The 14,121-nt window shown below is 38.6% G+C and overlaps 1 protein-coding gene across 1 annotated transcript in view; it reads right to left on the minus strand.

Annotated features, from left to right (window-relative positions):
• The window catches only part of RGS5 (regulator of G protein signaling 5), a 95,064-nt gene that overhangs the window by 13,257 nt on the left and 67,686 nt on the right, over positions 1–14,121 (minus strand). Inside the window, exon 4 of the mRNA XM_007480677.3 lies at positions 796–962. Within this exon, the coding sequence (XP_007480739.1) occupies positions 796–962 (167 nt within the window). The remainder of the gene's footprint in view (positions 1–795; positions 963–14,121) is intronic.

Below are 14,121 nucleotides of genomic sequence, written 5' to 3' on the forward strand. Positions count from 1 at the left end.
TGGATTGTAAATGTAAGGTACAACTAGGTCAAAGGTACAGTGAGATGGAGAAAGCATACACATCTACTATATGCTAGGCACTGTGCTAAGCTTTTTTTTTCTTAAAAAATATATCTATTATTCCCATTTTACAGATGAGGAAACTGAGACAGGAAGTTAGTAGCTGAAACTTTATAAGTAACCACGAAAACCAGTGGAGCTTCCGAATTGTGTAATTCCTAATCACCTCTCCAGGTTTCAGTTTCTTCATCTGTAAAAGGGAAGGTTTATATTAGATGACCTCTAAGGGCAATTCTTTCCCTGAATGCTATGATCCCATGTCCACAGAGTACCAACGGTACACCACAACCCCCAAGGGTACAATGAGGGAAGGTGCTTAAGAGATAAGGCTCTGAAGTCCTAGCACTGATTACTAAAGCAGGATGTTATGGAACAGGCCAGTCCCCATCTGGTTGCTCTATTTTGTCTCCTAGTTGATCACTTCCTGCCTTGTTGTATGCAAAGCAAGAGAGGACCATACTGCAGGGGTGGCTGATGGAAAGCACCACTGGACCGAAGCAGAATTCACCAAGAATTTTTTCCTTATTCAATTTAGTTGTTTTGAATCTCAGCTTATTCTACCCTCTGCCCAAATAATTCTCTCTCCCCCTTACTCCTTGTTGCCTCTTCTCCCATGTTCAGTGTCCTAAGATTCTCCTTTCTCCTCTAACTTCCAGACTTTTGCAGATCTTCGGTGGCTTGCTCTTGAGCTGGTCCACCCCAGTGATGCACACCCACTCACCCAGTTAAACTAACCTCTTTAGGTGCCTCAGCTCTGATGAATTCTTCATAGATTTTCTTTGCCTTCTCAGCCATCTTGATAGGTGACTTAGTCTTCTTATAATCCTCACAGGCAATCCAGAACTCAATGTTCTCCTCACTGAACTCAGACTTCAGGAAACTCTTGAAGCTGGCAAGTCCATCTAGCAGGGGGAAGAGAAGTAGAAAATGTGGGATGTTATGAGGTTTATCCTTCAGGAATCTTCTGGATTTATGGTCAGAGGGTTAAAGAAGGGACAGAAACCCCTTTATTTCTGACTTTTCTCTGAAGTGCAGAACTTGAGCATCAAGGGAAGGAGAGTCAGCACCCTTTTCCCTTTTTTTTAAACCCTTGATTCTAAACCTTAGAATAAATATTATCTACTGGTTCCAAGGCAGAAGAATGGTAAGGGCTAGACAATGGGGGTTAAGTGACTTGCCCAGGGTCACACAGCTAGGACGTGTCCGACCAGATTTGAATCTAGAACCTCCTGTCTCTAAGCCTGGCTCTCAATTCACTGAGCCACCCAGTTGCCCCCTCAGAGCTATTTTTCATACTAAAGAGGGACTGAATGTAAACCAAAAAAAGAATGTCAAGTCACTCAATAAATATTTTTAAGAGTCCATGTCGGGTCAGGCATTGTACTAAGCATTAGAGATATAATGAAAGGTAAAAAATAGCTCTGCTCTCAAGGAGCTCACAGCCTAACAGGGGAGACATGTAAACAACTATGTACAAGTAAGCTATATAGACCCAGATATACCATTGCCAGATGCATTTCCTGAGGAGATCAGGAAAGAAGAAAAGAACTCATGTTCCAAAATATTTATAGCGGCTCTCTATGTGGTTGCAAAGAACTGGCAATTGAGGGGATTCTCGTCAGTTGGGGGATGTGGTATAGGATAGTGATGGAATACTACTGTGCCATAAGAAATGATGAGCAGGTTAATTTTTAAAAACCTTGGAAAGAACTACATGGGATAATAGACAGTGAAATGAGTAGAACCAAGAGAACACCATACACAGCTGCAGATTTAATACTTGAAGAATAAATTCTGAATGTTGCCTCCAGAGAATTGAAAAATGGAAACATGAAAGGCATAATTGATATATATATATCTATCTCCCAGATGATACCTTCTATCAGGTGGGGAGGGAAGGGAGGAATTGAGACATTTGTAAATGAATTCTATTAATAAAAATATTTAAAAACATTAAAAAACCAAATAAGCTCTATACAAGATGAATTTGAAATACAAAATAGAGAGGGAAGCACTGGCGCTGTTGGGGTCTGGTTTCTTGTAGAAAGTGGGATTTGAACTGAAAATTGAAATTAGTCAGGAGGCAGAGATGAAGAGATAAAACCTAGAAGATAGGCAGAGAAAATGCTCAGAGATGGCAACTGAAATTTCTTGTGTGAAGACAGCAAGGAACCCATTCTTACTGGATCACAGAACATGGTGGATCTGGAGTCTAAGGTATAAGAACTTTGGAAAGGATATACAAGGTTTTAAATGTCAAATCATTGATTTAATATTTGATCCTGGAGGTGATATTGTGGGATAGGGGATTACCTCTAGAGTTTATTACATTGGGGGATAATATTGTCAGACATGATTTAAGGGAAGATCACTGACAGCTAGATGGAAGATGGACTGGAGTAGGGACAATCTTGTGACAGACAGACCAACCAGCAGGTCATTACAATCATCCAGGCATGAGGTAATGAGAGCCTGCACCCAAGTGATGGTAGTGTCAGAAGAGGGAGAGGGGTATATCTTAAATCTATTACAAAGATAAAATTGACAAGCCTTGCCAACACATTGAATTCGGGGAAGGAGCAAGAGGAAGTATGGAGTTAAGGATAGCACCTACATTAAGCCTGGGGACTTGAGAAGGCAATAATACCCTCAATAGTAATAGAGGATTTAGGAAAAGGAGAGGGGATGGGGGCAGGAAGAGAATAAGTTCAGTTTTGGACACTTTGGGTCCAAGATGTCCATGATATATCCAGGTTGAGATATCTGGGTGGCAGCTATAGATTCCAGACTGAAGGCTCAGCAGAGAAGTTAGGGCTGAATAAATAGACTTGAAAATCTTCAGGATAAAGATAACTGAATCCATGAGAGCTGATGAGATAACCAAGTGAAATGGAATAGAGAGAGAATAGAAGCTATCCTAGGACACAACCCAGCGGGACATTCACCACCTGCAGGAGTGATCTAGATGAAGATACAACAAAGGAGAGATTGAGCAATAGTCAGGTAGGAAGGGCACCAGGAGGAATGGTGTCATAAAATTCTAGAGAGAATCTTAAGAACAAGAGGGTGGCCAAGTCAACAGCATTGAAGGCTGCAAAGAAGTGAAGAAGGATAAGGATTGAGAAAAGTCATTAGATTTGGCAGCTAAAGGATCATTAAGGGGGCAGCCAGGTGGTTCAGTAGATAGAAAACAAGTCCTAGAGACAGGATGACCTAGGTTCAAATCTGGCCTCAGACACTTCCTAGCTGTGTGACCCTGGACAAGTCAGTTAACCCCCATTGACCTTACCTGCATTAATGTTAACCCGAATTAGCCCTTATCACTCCTCTGCTTCGGAAGTGATAATTAGTATTGATTCTAAGACAAAAGGTAAGGGTTAAAAAATAAAAAGATCATTCATAACTTTGGAGATAGAAGTTTTAGTTGGATTATGGGATCAGAAGTAAGATGTGACAAATATATCACCTTCACTCCTTGATCCCTGCTGTCTGGTGTCCAAATGTTCTACCACCTTCCTCGTGTTAAAGAGTGAGCTCCTTTAGGGCAGAGATTGTGTCATTCTTTGCCCTTGAATTCCAAGTGCCTATGGCAATGGCAGGTATAAAGTAGGCAATAAATAAATGTCTGAATGGATCAAAAACTCATTATAATTTCATATAAATGTTTCAAAGTGCCAGAATCAATAGGAACCACCAGAAGTTTATTCCCAGGAAGTGGTAGAGGTGGAGGGGGATTTGGATGTGCTTGTTGTGCTCACTGGTCACCAGCTTCTTCCACCTTAGAATCCCAGTCCTAGAGCCCACCATGACAGAGCACAGGTGCTCCAATCTAATTTAAGCCCTCCCCAAAGATGATTAGGACTTATTTCTTTTCTGTCTTTGAATTCCTACTTCCTAGCATTGTGTTTTGTACACAATGAATACTTGATGAAAGTTTGTTGGATTGAATCAAATGTCTCTTGCTTTTTATGTAGCATGATTATCTGTTCACAACTGAAAAACATATTAAGATCACACTATTCATGAGTTTCAGCCTCTTCTTCTCTTCCCTACCTCTCCATTCCTAAACCACAAAATGGCAGAAGGCATTGATTTTCATGAGAAGAAAAAGATCCAGGTTCAGTACCAATCCAGATACTTATTTTTTATCTCAGGCCATGTTTATAGGCATTTATCCATGACAATTAGTATATTATCATAAGATAACCAATGGGAAAAAATATCAAAAGAAGAAAGAAAACATTGGGATTTCCCATGAACTCAACCCAAATGACAAGTTATTTAAAGATTTCAATTAAAAGTTTTTTAATTAAAATTTAAAACTTTCAGATGTCATTTTGCTTTCAGAGGGGGAAATGCCAGGAAAGATCTTAGCTACATCTGTATAGGTACTTCCTAAGTATGGGATGTTAGTTGACTTCTCTCCCTCCTTGATACTCTTTGAAAGTCCATTATCCTTATTTAGCAAATATATCATGAATCACTTCCCTTAATCTCATCCTACTTCCCTTAGTCATTTAATAATTCTTTCCTTCCTCTCATTATACATCCATATCTGGCATATTTCCTTTCTTTCCCTAGCCTCAGTAGAGTGCCCTACATACAAATAGGTCTTCCAGAAATGCTGTTGATTTTTAACCCTTTTCCTTGATGTCTTTTCCACATATCTCAGCCCATTTTACAGTTATATTTTTTAAAATTTCACTAAAAACTAGAGAAACAGAGTGGAAGGAAAGATAAGCATCCGTGAGATCTGTGAGAGAGTCATCTCTCAGGGATATTATGCCCCAGGAAGGTTATAGTATGCTTTGCTTCTCCATCACTATTTTTATCCACATGAAATCATGTTAAATTTAGCATTTTGGGGTACTTGAAGGGAAAAAGAAGTCACCAAACATCCATCCTGAGGATTGGATATGGTAGCAAACTTGGAATGATAGGTCATTCCTTTGCTTTAGTGATGAGGAAAAAGGAGGGGGAGAAGGGTTGTATTTCATGCCCTCCGAAGGGTTATTTTCAGTGCTAACTGGGACAGTAGAGCTTCCTTCTTCTCCCCTTGTGAACTACTTTCCACTTTTCTTCACAAAGTTGTGGTAGTGTAGTATCAGCATTCCTATGGTCAAAAATGGCTTTGGCTCATTGGAATCCCTTCTGCTCTTCTGATATTTATTTATTTCCTTTCCCTTCATTTATCAGGGGTAAAAGCTGCACTTCTGCATTGGGGCTTTGAGGTATGAATGTTAAATCAAGTTTGTATTTATGCTTTTGTGATTTGGGGCACCTATAGTAGATGTATGTAGATCTATGTAGGTCTATGTAGATAGACCAAATAAATAGCTCTTGGATTGTTAGAACTGGAAGGAATGGCATATATCAGAAGTGTCAAGCACACAGATCCAGGATCATTTGACACACTCTTCAATAGCACTGGAACCAAATTAAAATGCTTTTTAAATTTTAATTATTTACCAAAATATTTCATGAAATATTGAACAAAATAAATAAAAACACAGTTCGACACAGATACCACATTTTAAAATTAAGTCAATATGTAGCCTACAGAGATCCTTTTGTATGGACTAGTGGCCCCTTCAGACACACAGAAGGAACTTGCTTAGATTAATTCAGAGTCATAATTAATTTTTAACCCAAATTAGTGCCACCCAACTTTGACAAACACCTTATTCTTCATCCTAATCTCCTAATGCCTTCTGTTTGTTTCCAAAAGTCAAATCCATCTACAAAGGACAGTGATTGGCCACTAGTCTGGGTCTTCCAAATAGTGTGCCACAGGCACTTAAGTCAATTCCCCAAGAGAAATGTCCCACTTTTTCAGAGTAATGGCAATATTATTGCAATCAGTAGGTAGCCTCCCAATGAATCTATGTATAATTGCAATTGTCATTTGGATATATGAAATTGCAGTTGGTTTGTTAAGAACCTTAATCTTTTGCTTTAGAATCACACACTGGATTTGAAACTGGGCATGAACTGAGTGAGCTAGGAATGGATAGAGATGGATTACTCTAGAAATTTAGACATCTATTTAAATTTAAATCCCCTGTAGCTGATTCAATGGGTTGCACCTTACTATGAACAGATAGTTCATAGTTCAAAAACTGGGTTCATTTTCATTTCCCCCTTTTCCTAGCCCTACCTATCATTTATAACACCATTTATTTTTACATGGAGAGTCAGCTTGTGGCACCCTTGTCAGTGCTGCTGGACCTGGAGTTGGGAAAATCTGAGTTCCAATTCAATCTCACCCAAATACTGATCCTGTGTGACCCTGAGCAAGACACTTAATTACTGCCTAGATCTGTTTTCTCACCATTAAAAATCAGGTTTATAATTCCACCTTCCTTCCAGGGTTGGTATGAGAATCAAATGAGTTTCCAAGTGTAAAGTGCTTTGCAAACCCAGAAAGTACTATATAAATGCAATTATTGGATAGAAGGTCAAGCCTGGCATCCCATCAATTGTACCTACTAGCTTTGTGACCCTGAGCAAGTCACGTAACCCTCATTGCCTAGCCTTTACCACTCCTCTCTTGGAACCAATACATAGTGTTGATTCTAAGGCAGAAGATAAGGATTTTAAAAAAGAATTAATAAACAACAACTATAAGCACAAAAATCCAAAACTGAATATAATTTTGCTAATGCCCTTTTCATATAGTTATATGCACTTCAAATCTTTCTCTTCTAGGGCAGGATCTGTCATAGATAGAAACCCGCAAGGGAATGAATCTAAAGCAAATAGAGGAGGTCAGATGTGACTAAAATATCAGCTATTACCAGGCAACAAGTTATCTCCAAGGCATAGAAATAGGTTTTAATTGGAACACAGAAAGGGCAAAACAGACAAGTGTGGGATGAGGCAAGGTAAGAATCCAAGGATCATGATATACAAATGTATCTAAGTCTCTAAAAATAATCTACTTTCCTATTTGACTTGGCACAAAGTTCATGTCCTTATATTCTGGGCTCTAGTATTTTGAGGGGTAACTGTCTCCTCCCTTAGCCTTCTGCAGGAGCTGCCAATAATATTAGCAGTATTAGAAACAACTGAATTGGAGTGATGATGAACAAATAAAATGATATCCCAAAGAAAAAATATATCATCATGGTATAATTAAAGGAGTATTACATTTGGAGTTAGTAAGTCATGAGTTCAAATCCCTGTTCTCCCATTTATTAGATATGACCTTAGACAAATCACTGATTGCGATATTTCCTACCTATAAGGAAGAGAATGGATCAGATAACTTCCCAGACCCACTGCAAGTCCAAAGATCTCCAGTTTACGTATTTGGTGAATCAGTGTACTCACTGTGTGCTGCGATAACAAGTATAGCTGACATGGATGGAATTAAAGAAAGAGCACTGCATACAACTTCCCAGGTCAATGAGTTCATTGCTCAGTTACTGGCATCCTGAACAGCTGATTGACATGGGTTTCTTCCAAGGATGATTTGTAGCCTCTGAATTCAATGGATTTATATCATCATCCACTTTAAGAAGCAAGAGTGATGGCGGGACATGGAAGTACCATAAATATCCCTGTGTACAAACCCCTTTACTTGAACTTACATATACTTGAACTAATTGAATTAAATGAAAAGAGCATTGTGCTGTCAGAAGACCTGGTGGTAGTCCTATTTCTGATGTTCAAAAAGCAGCTCTAGCACCAAGATTCAAACTGCCTGGGGTTCTCTTCCTCCTTACCTCCTCCTCTGGACTTCAAGACTTAGCTCAAATCCTCCCTTCTCATGAAGAGGCTGTTCTAGGTGCTGCTTTCCCTCTCCTACCCCCAAACTGCTAGTGCCTTCCCTCTAAGATTACCTTCCATTTATTCTGTAGGTATCTTGTATTCACACACTTGTCTGCATGCTTTCTTTCCCCCCCATCCCGCCTCCCACTAGACTGTAAGTTTCAAGAGGGCAGGGATGGTCTTTAGACTTTATGTCAGTACTTAGCAGAGTGTTTGGCACCTTGTAAACTCATAATACATTCTTACTGACTGATTGAGAACTTGTTTTTGCCTCTCTTTGTTCCTGTACATAGTACTTAACAGAGTTCCTGGTACAAAGTAGGTAGCTTAATAAATTCATATTTATCTGTGTACATGATGAATTACCTTAGGAGATTGGAGAGAGCAGGAAACTTCCATTTGTTTTTGCTTTCCTGAAGAGTAGCACCATATAAGAAGGTGATGTTTGTTCTACTTGCCCAAGAGAGTTCATCTATCATCACATTAAAATCTATTCTTATTACCAGAAGTCTAAAACTTTTGTTATTCAAAATAGTAGTATTATAATCTCAAAGCAAAGAGCCATGGGAGTAAATCTTGGCATTATTAATCCAGCCCAATCTCCTTATTTTATAGATGAAGGACCTAGAGTTAATGTGATGTGTTCAAAATCACATAATTAGAAACAAAGTCAGAACTTACCCCAGATTTTCTCCTTCAAATGCTTAAAGGAACCCAGATTTACTATATCTAAGTGCTTTCCCCATTAATGGAACTCATAGTCTCTTAAAGTCTTAGTCATCATGAATTGCTTTAGCTATAAAAAATAAAGCTATCACCTAACAGATAAAGCTCTAGTGATTACTATTTCTAACTATAGTCATCAATGGAATCCATCATGAGGCTCATACTCCAAGCCTTTCCAGACATATGGATCCAGCCAAAGCTTGGGGTCTGCCATAATAGCTTTGAGAGCCTTCAGTTACCATCATGCTACCAGGAAGCCTCAGAGGATGGCTACTGTAGGGGTTCTCTTTCATTTACAAATGACAAATCCTACGGAGACTAAGGATTTCCTCCCTAAAATATCAGAGAAGGGGTTATTTGATCTTAATATGTCTGGAGCATTTAATTATTTTTTGTTGTGAGGGTTAAGGGTGTTGAATACAAGAATGAATGAGAAAAGAAAGTAAGAGAAAGTGGAGGAAGATAATAGAATAATTGGAAAATGGTGGCAAGGGTACCTAAAGATAGAATGAAAGATGAAAACCAGATGTTGAGCTGCTCTGCTCCCCATGGAAGGGCCTAGGAGTATCTCTAGGAAACATCATGACCTTTTAGAACTTTATGAGGAAAGGAGGTCTGAAATAAAAATTTCTTGGTGACTGTTTGTAATATTTCATCTCCCTGGACTCACATATTGTCATTGAGGAGGAGTGTTATTTAACAAAGCCAATCCTAATTTAAATTAGGGCCATTATTTAAAGTCTAAAGAAAATATACTTTATGAGTCCCTCCAGACCCCCTAAATGAAAACAAGATGAATCCTTCTCTGCAACTGAAGGAGAATTTATAGGAGTTGGAGCATTTTTAGAGCATAGCCATGCTATAAATTGATTTAGGCCCCACAGAAAGAACCAAAGATCAAGAAGCTTGAAGAAGAGAAGGTTAAATTGTGACTCAATCACAGTCTTCAAAAACCCCCATAAAACTTGTGGCTTGTTTTTAAGAAGCTTGTATCTAGCTATTTTCAATTCCATTAAGGAAAGATCAAGAGAAAACAGGTCCAATGTACGGTATTAGGGGTCATGTGTAGTGCCCAGCATTAGCACAAAGGCTGTCCAAGTTCAGTGTAAATCACGATACAAGGTCTACAGTGAAAGTGATGTGCCCACTCTTGGAGGTATAAATCAGAAAGATATAATCTTAAAATTAAAAAAAATGTTTACATAACTGGGTTTTTTTTTTGCCTTTTAGTTTTCTCCAAAGATTGTGCAGCCCCATGGGCTCATTCTGGGACATGATATATTTTTAACTTACAAATAAGATTGATGCACTGGAATTGAGTTTTTGAAGGAAAGACTGAACTGCCTAGTATAGAATCATTGAAATGGAATGGAAAAGCACTTATTAACCCCTTACTATATACTAAGTTCTGTGCTAAGTACTAAGGATATGAAGAGAAAAGGGAGACAATCTCTGTTCTTGAGAAGCTCAGAATCTAAAAGTTGGAAATAACCCGTAAAGGAGGGCTCAGTTTAGTTCATGGCAGATGGAAAGGCCAGCTGGTACTTAGGGAGCTTTAGGGAAGGAAAGCAGCAAAGCAGAAGACAAAGGCCAGAAGACTTTGGGAAGCAAGACATAAGGATCAGCATCTAATGCCTGGAAGAGATTATGGGATCAGGTGGGGAGAAGAATGGTTCCTGGCTCTCTAGCTCCCTGGTGTAGCATTTGATGGTGTTGGTCTCTGTTGGAAGACTAGAGTAGGCTGTGGTGCAGAGGAACAGGTACATCTATTATGGATATAGAGCTAGAAATTTCATTATTCATCCATTTACTCATTCATACTTATGAAATAAAATGCCTCAGTCATGATTCTGCCTATTGGCAGGGGAATGGACTGAATGTCCTCTTCTAATTCCTCTAGGGCTAATATTTACAACTTTCTCTTAGTAGTGATTATGTTGTTTTGGTAGGTTTGTAAATCTGAAGTACTGATTGGATGGGGATTTAGAATGAGGAATGACATTTTTCCTGACCCCAAAGACCCAATGTGGAAAATAATGGATTTGGTGATTTTCACCATGAAAAACATAAAATTCTGAACTAAACACTAAAGATTTAAAACTCTCTGAAAGATTCTAGTTATGGAATCAAATCAACCCTATTGGTCAATGTTCTTAGGATGCCATGATGTTCACAAATCCCATGATGATATCTTCAGCGGAGTCAAGTAGACAGATAAATCTTTCCCTATTAAAACTGTTGGAATAAGTGAGTTAGGATAGGCGGATCCTAACTCACTTATTCCAATAGTTTTTTGCACAATAATATTCCTAGAAATATGGGCTGCTTTCCCCCAGGATTATAGAGACTCAAAAGGAATGCATATGAATAGGGAAATATTTATCTGTCTTCTTGAGTCTGCTGAAAACATCATCATGGGATTTGTGGACATCATGGCGCCCTAAGAACATCGACCAATAGGGTTGATTTGATTCCATAATTGTTCATTTTGTTATTGTAATTCTATGGATTATAAATCCTCTAGGTCAAACCTAAGTTAATAAAGAAGACTGGCCCAATAATTGAATGCCCCAAGCAACCCAACAGGGCTTTAGCTGAATCACAATTTAGGTAGGCCTGGGAACTTGTACAATAGTACTGAGTGAAGAATGGAAAGTTTTGAGTTTGAACCTCACAGAGAGAATTTACTAAGAACAAAATCTAGAAAAGCAGAAGAAATATTTTGGGTACGCAGATCAACAATAAAAAGCTTTTAAAACTCAGTTGTGGGGGAGCAGCTAGATATCTCAAGAGATTGAGAATTAGGTCTAGAGACAGAAGATCCTGGGTTCAAATCTGGTCTCAGAAACTTCCTTGCTATGTGACCCTGGGCAAGTCACTTAACCCCATTGCCTCGCCCTTTCCAGTCTTCTGCCTTAGAACCAATGCACAGTATTGATTCCAAGTTGGAAGGTAGGGCTTAAAATGATTGATTGAATGAATTAATGTGAAAGAATGAATAAATATATTTTTTAGAAACCTCTAATGGAGAGAAGAGAAAGACAAAAGGAGGCAAAGGTCTTGACTGAGTGGATTGGATCATGATTGATGATAATGGACAAGACAATGAAGGTAGGACCATTGTTTGGCTTCTGTTCTCTGACCAGATAGAGCAGGACAAGACCAGTAGGAAGTTTAGATGACAAATAAGGAGGTGATAATGGGGCTCCTGGTCCTTCTTCATATCACCAGGCCCATACTTCCTAAGACTGTTGAGCTATTATCAAAGATCTTTAAAAAGAAGGTGGTGCAAATGACTAATATGGAAAAATGTTTTACATGATTGCATACATAAAATATGTATCATATTGCTTCCCATTTCAAAGATGGGGAAGAGGTAGAAGGGAAGGTGAAAATTTGGAACTCAAAATAAAAAAAAATAATGTGTTTTTTATAAAAGGATAGAGAACAGGGTCTATGCTCTAGGACTGAAGAATGGCAATGTCCTCATTTTCATAAATCAAGTGAGATGGAGTCTGAGCTTTAATCTCTGAGCAAAATTAGAAGGATTTTGTTGGCATTTGCATGGTAATGGTTTGGGAGACTCTAGAAAAGGAAGCCAATGCAGAATTTAACAATAGCCTCCTCCCCCCAAAATTAATGCAATTTATAAAGTGAGGGAGATGATAATCAATCTGAATTCTTTATGAATATCTTGGCTAGTTTTGTCTATTTGTGGTTTTCTGGACTCAAGGGTCCCATTCTTGCAGTGAATTGCTTCCTTCTCATCTCTATTTCTTATTTTTTTTAAAACCATTACCTTCCATCTTAGAATCAATACTATGAGGGGGTCTTGCAGTCCCAGATCTCAGACTATATTACAAAGCAGCGGTCATCAAAACAATTTGGTACTGGCTAAGAGACAGAAAGGAGGATCAGTGGAATAGACTGGGGGCAAGTGACCTCAGCAAGACAGTATATGACAAACCCAAAGATCCCAGCTTTTGGGACAAAAATCCACTATTTCATAAAAACTGCTGGGAAAATTGGAGGACAGTGTGGGAAAGATTAGGTTTATATCAACACCTCACACCCTACACCAAGATAAATTCAAAATGGGTGAATGACTTGAACATAAAGAAGGAAACTATAAGAAAATTAGGCGAACACAGAATAGTATACATGTCAGACCTTTGGGAATGGAAATACTTCAAAACCAAGCAAGAATTAGAAAGAGTTACAAAATGCAAAATAAATAATCTGGATTACATCAAATTGAAAAGTTTTTGTACAAACAAAACCAATGTAACTAAAATCAGAAGGGTAGCAACAAATTGGGAAACAATCTTCATAAAAACCTCTGACAAAGGTTTAATTACTCAAATTTATAAAGAACTAAATCAATTGTACAAAAAATCAAGCCATTCTCCAATTGACAAATGGGCAAGGGACATGAACAGGCAGTTCTCAGCCAAAGAAATCAAAACTATTAATAAGCACATGAAAAAGTGCTCTACATCTCTTATAATCAGAGAGATGCAAATCAAAACAACTCTGAGGTATCACCTCACACCTAGCAGATTGGCTAACATGACAGCTATGCAAAGTAATGAATGCTGGAGGGGATGTGGCAAAGTGGGGACATTAATTCATTGCTGGTGGAGTTGTGAATTGATCCAACCATTCTGGAGGGCAATTTGGAACTATGTCCAAAGGGTGATAAAAGATTGTTTGCCCTTTGATCCAGCCATAGCACTGCTGGGCTTGTACCCCAAAGAGATAATGGACAAAAAGACTTGTACAAGAATATTCATAGCTGCGCTCTTTGTGGTGTCCAAAAATTGGAAAATGAGGGGATGCCCATCAATTGGGGAATGGCTGAACAAATTGTGGTATATGTTGGTGATGGAATACTATTGTGCTCAAAGGAATAATAAAGTGGAGGAATTCCATGGAGACTGGAACAACCTCCAGGAATTGATGCAGAGCAAAAGGAGCAGAACCAGGAAAACATTGTACACAGAGACTGATACATTGTGGTACAATCGAAGGTGATAGACTTCTCCATTAGTATCAATGCAATTTCCCTGAACAATCTGCAGGGATCTAAAAAAAAAATACTACCCACAAGCAGAGGATAAACTGTGGGAGTAAAAACACAGATGAAAAACAACTGCTTGACTACAGGGTTGGAGGAGATAAGACTGAGGAGAGACTAAATGAACACTATAATGCAAATTCCAACAACAGGGAAATGGGTTCGAGTCAAGAACACATGTGATAACCAGTGGAATCATGCGTCGGCTATGGGAGAGGGAAAGGCGGGGGGGGGGAGGGGAGGAAAAGAAAAAGATCTTTGTTTCCAATGAAAAATGTATGAAAACGACCAAATAAAATAATGTTTAAATAAAAAAAAAAGAAAATTGTATTGTAAAAAAAAAAGAATCAATACTATGTGTTGGTTCCAATGCAGAAGAGTGGTAAGGACCTGGCAATGGGGGTTAAGTGACTTACCCAGGGTCACACAGCTGGGAATTGTCTGAGTCCAGATTTGAACCCAGAACCTGCTGTCTTTAGGCTTGG

Source organism: Monodelphis domestica, chromosome 2 (assembly GCF_027887165.1).
Source record: "Monodelphis domestica isolate mMonDom1 chromosome 2, mMonDom1.pri, whole genome shotgun sequence".
NCBI lineage: Eukaryota > Metazoa > Chordata > Mammalia > Didelphimorphia > Didelphidae > Monodelphis > Monodelphis domestica.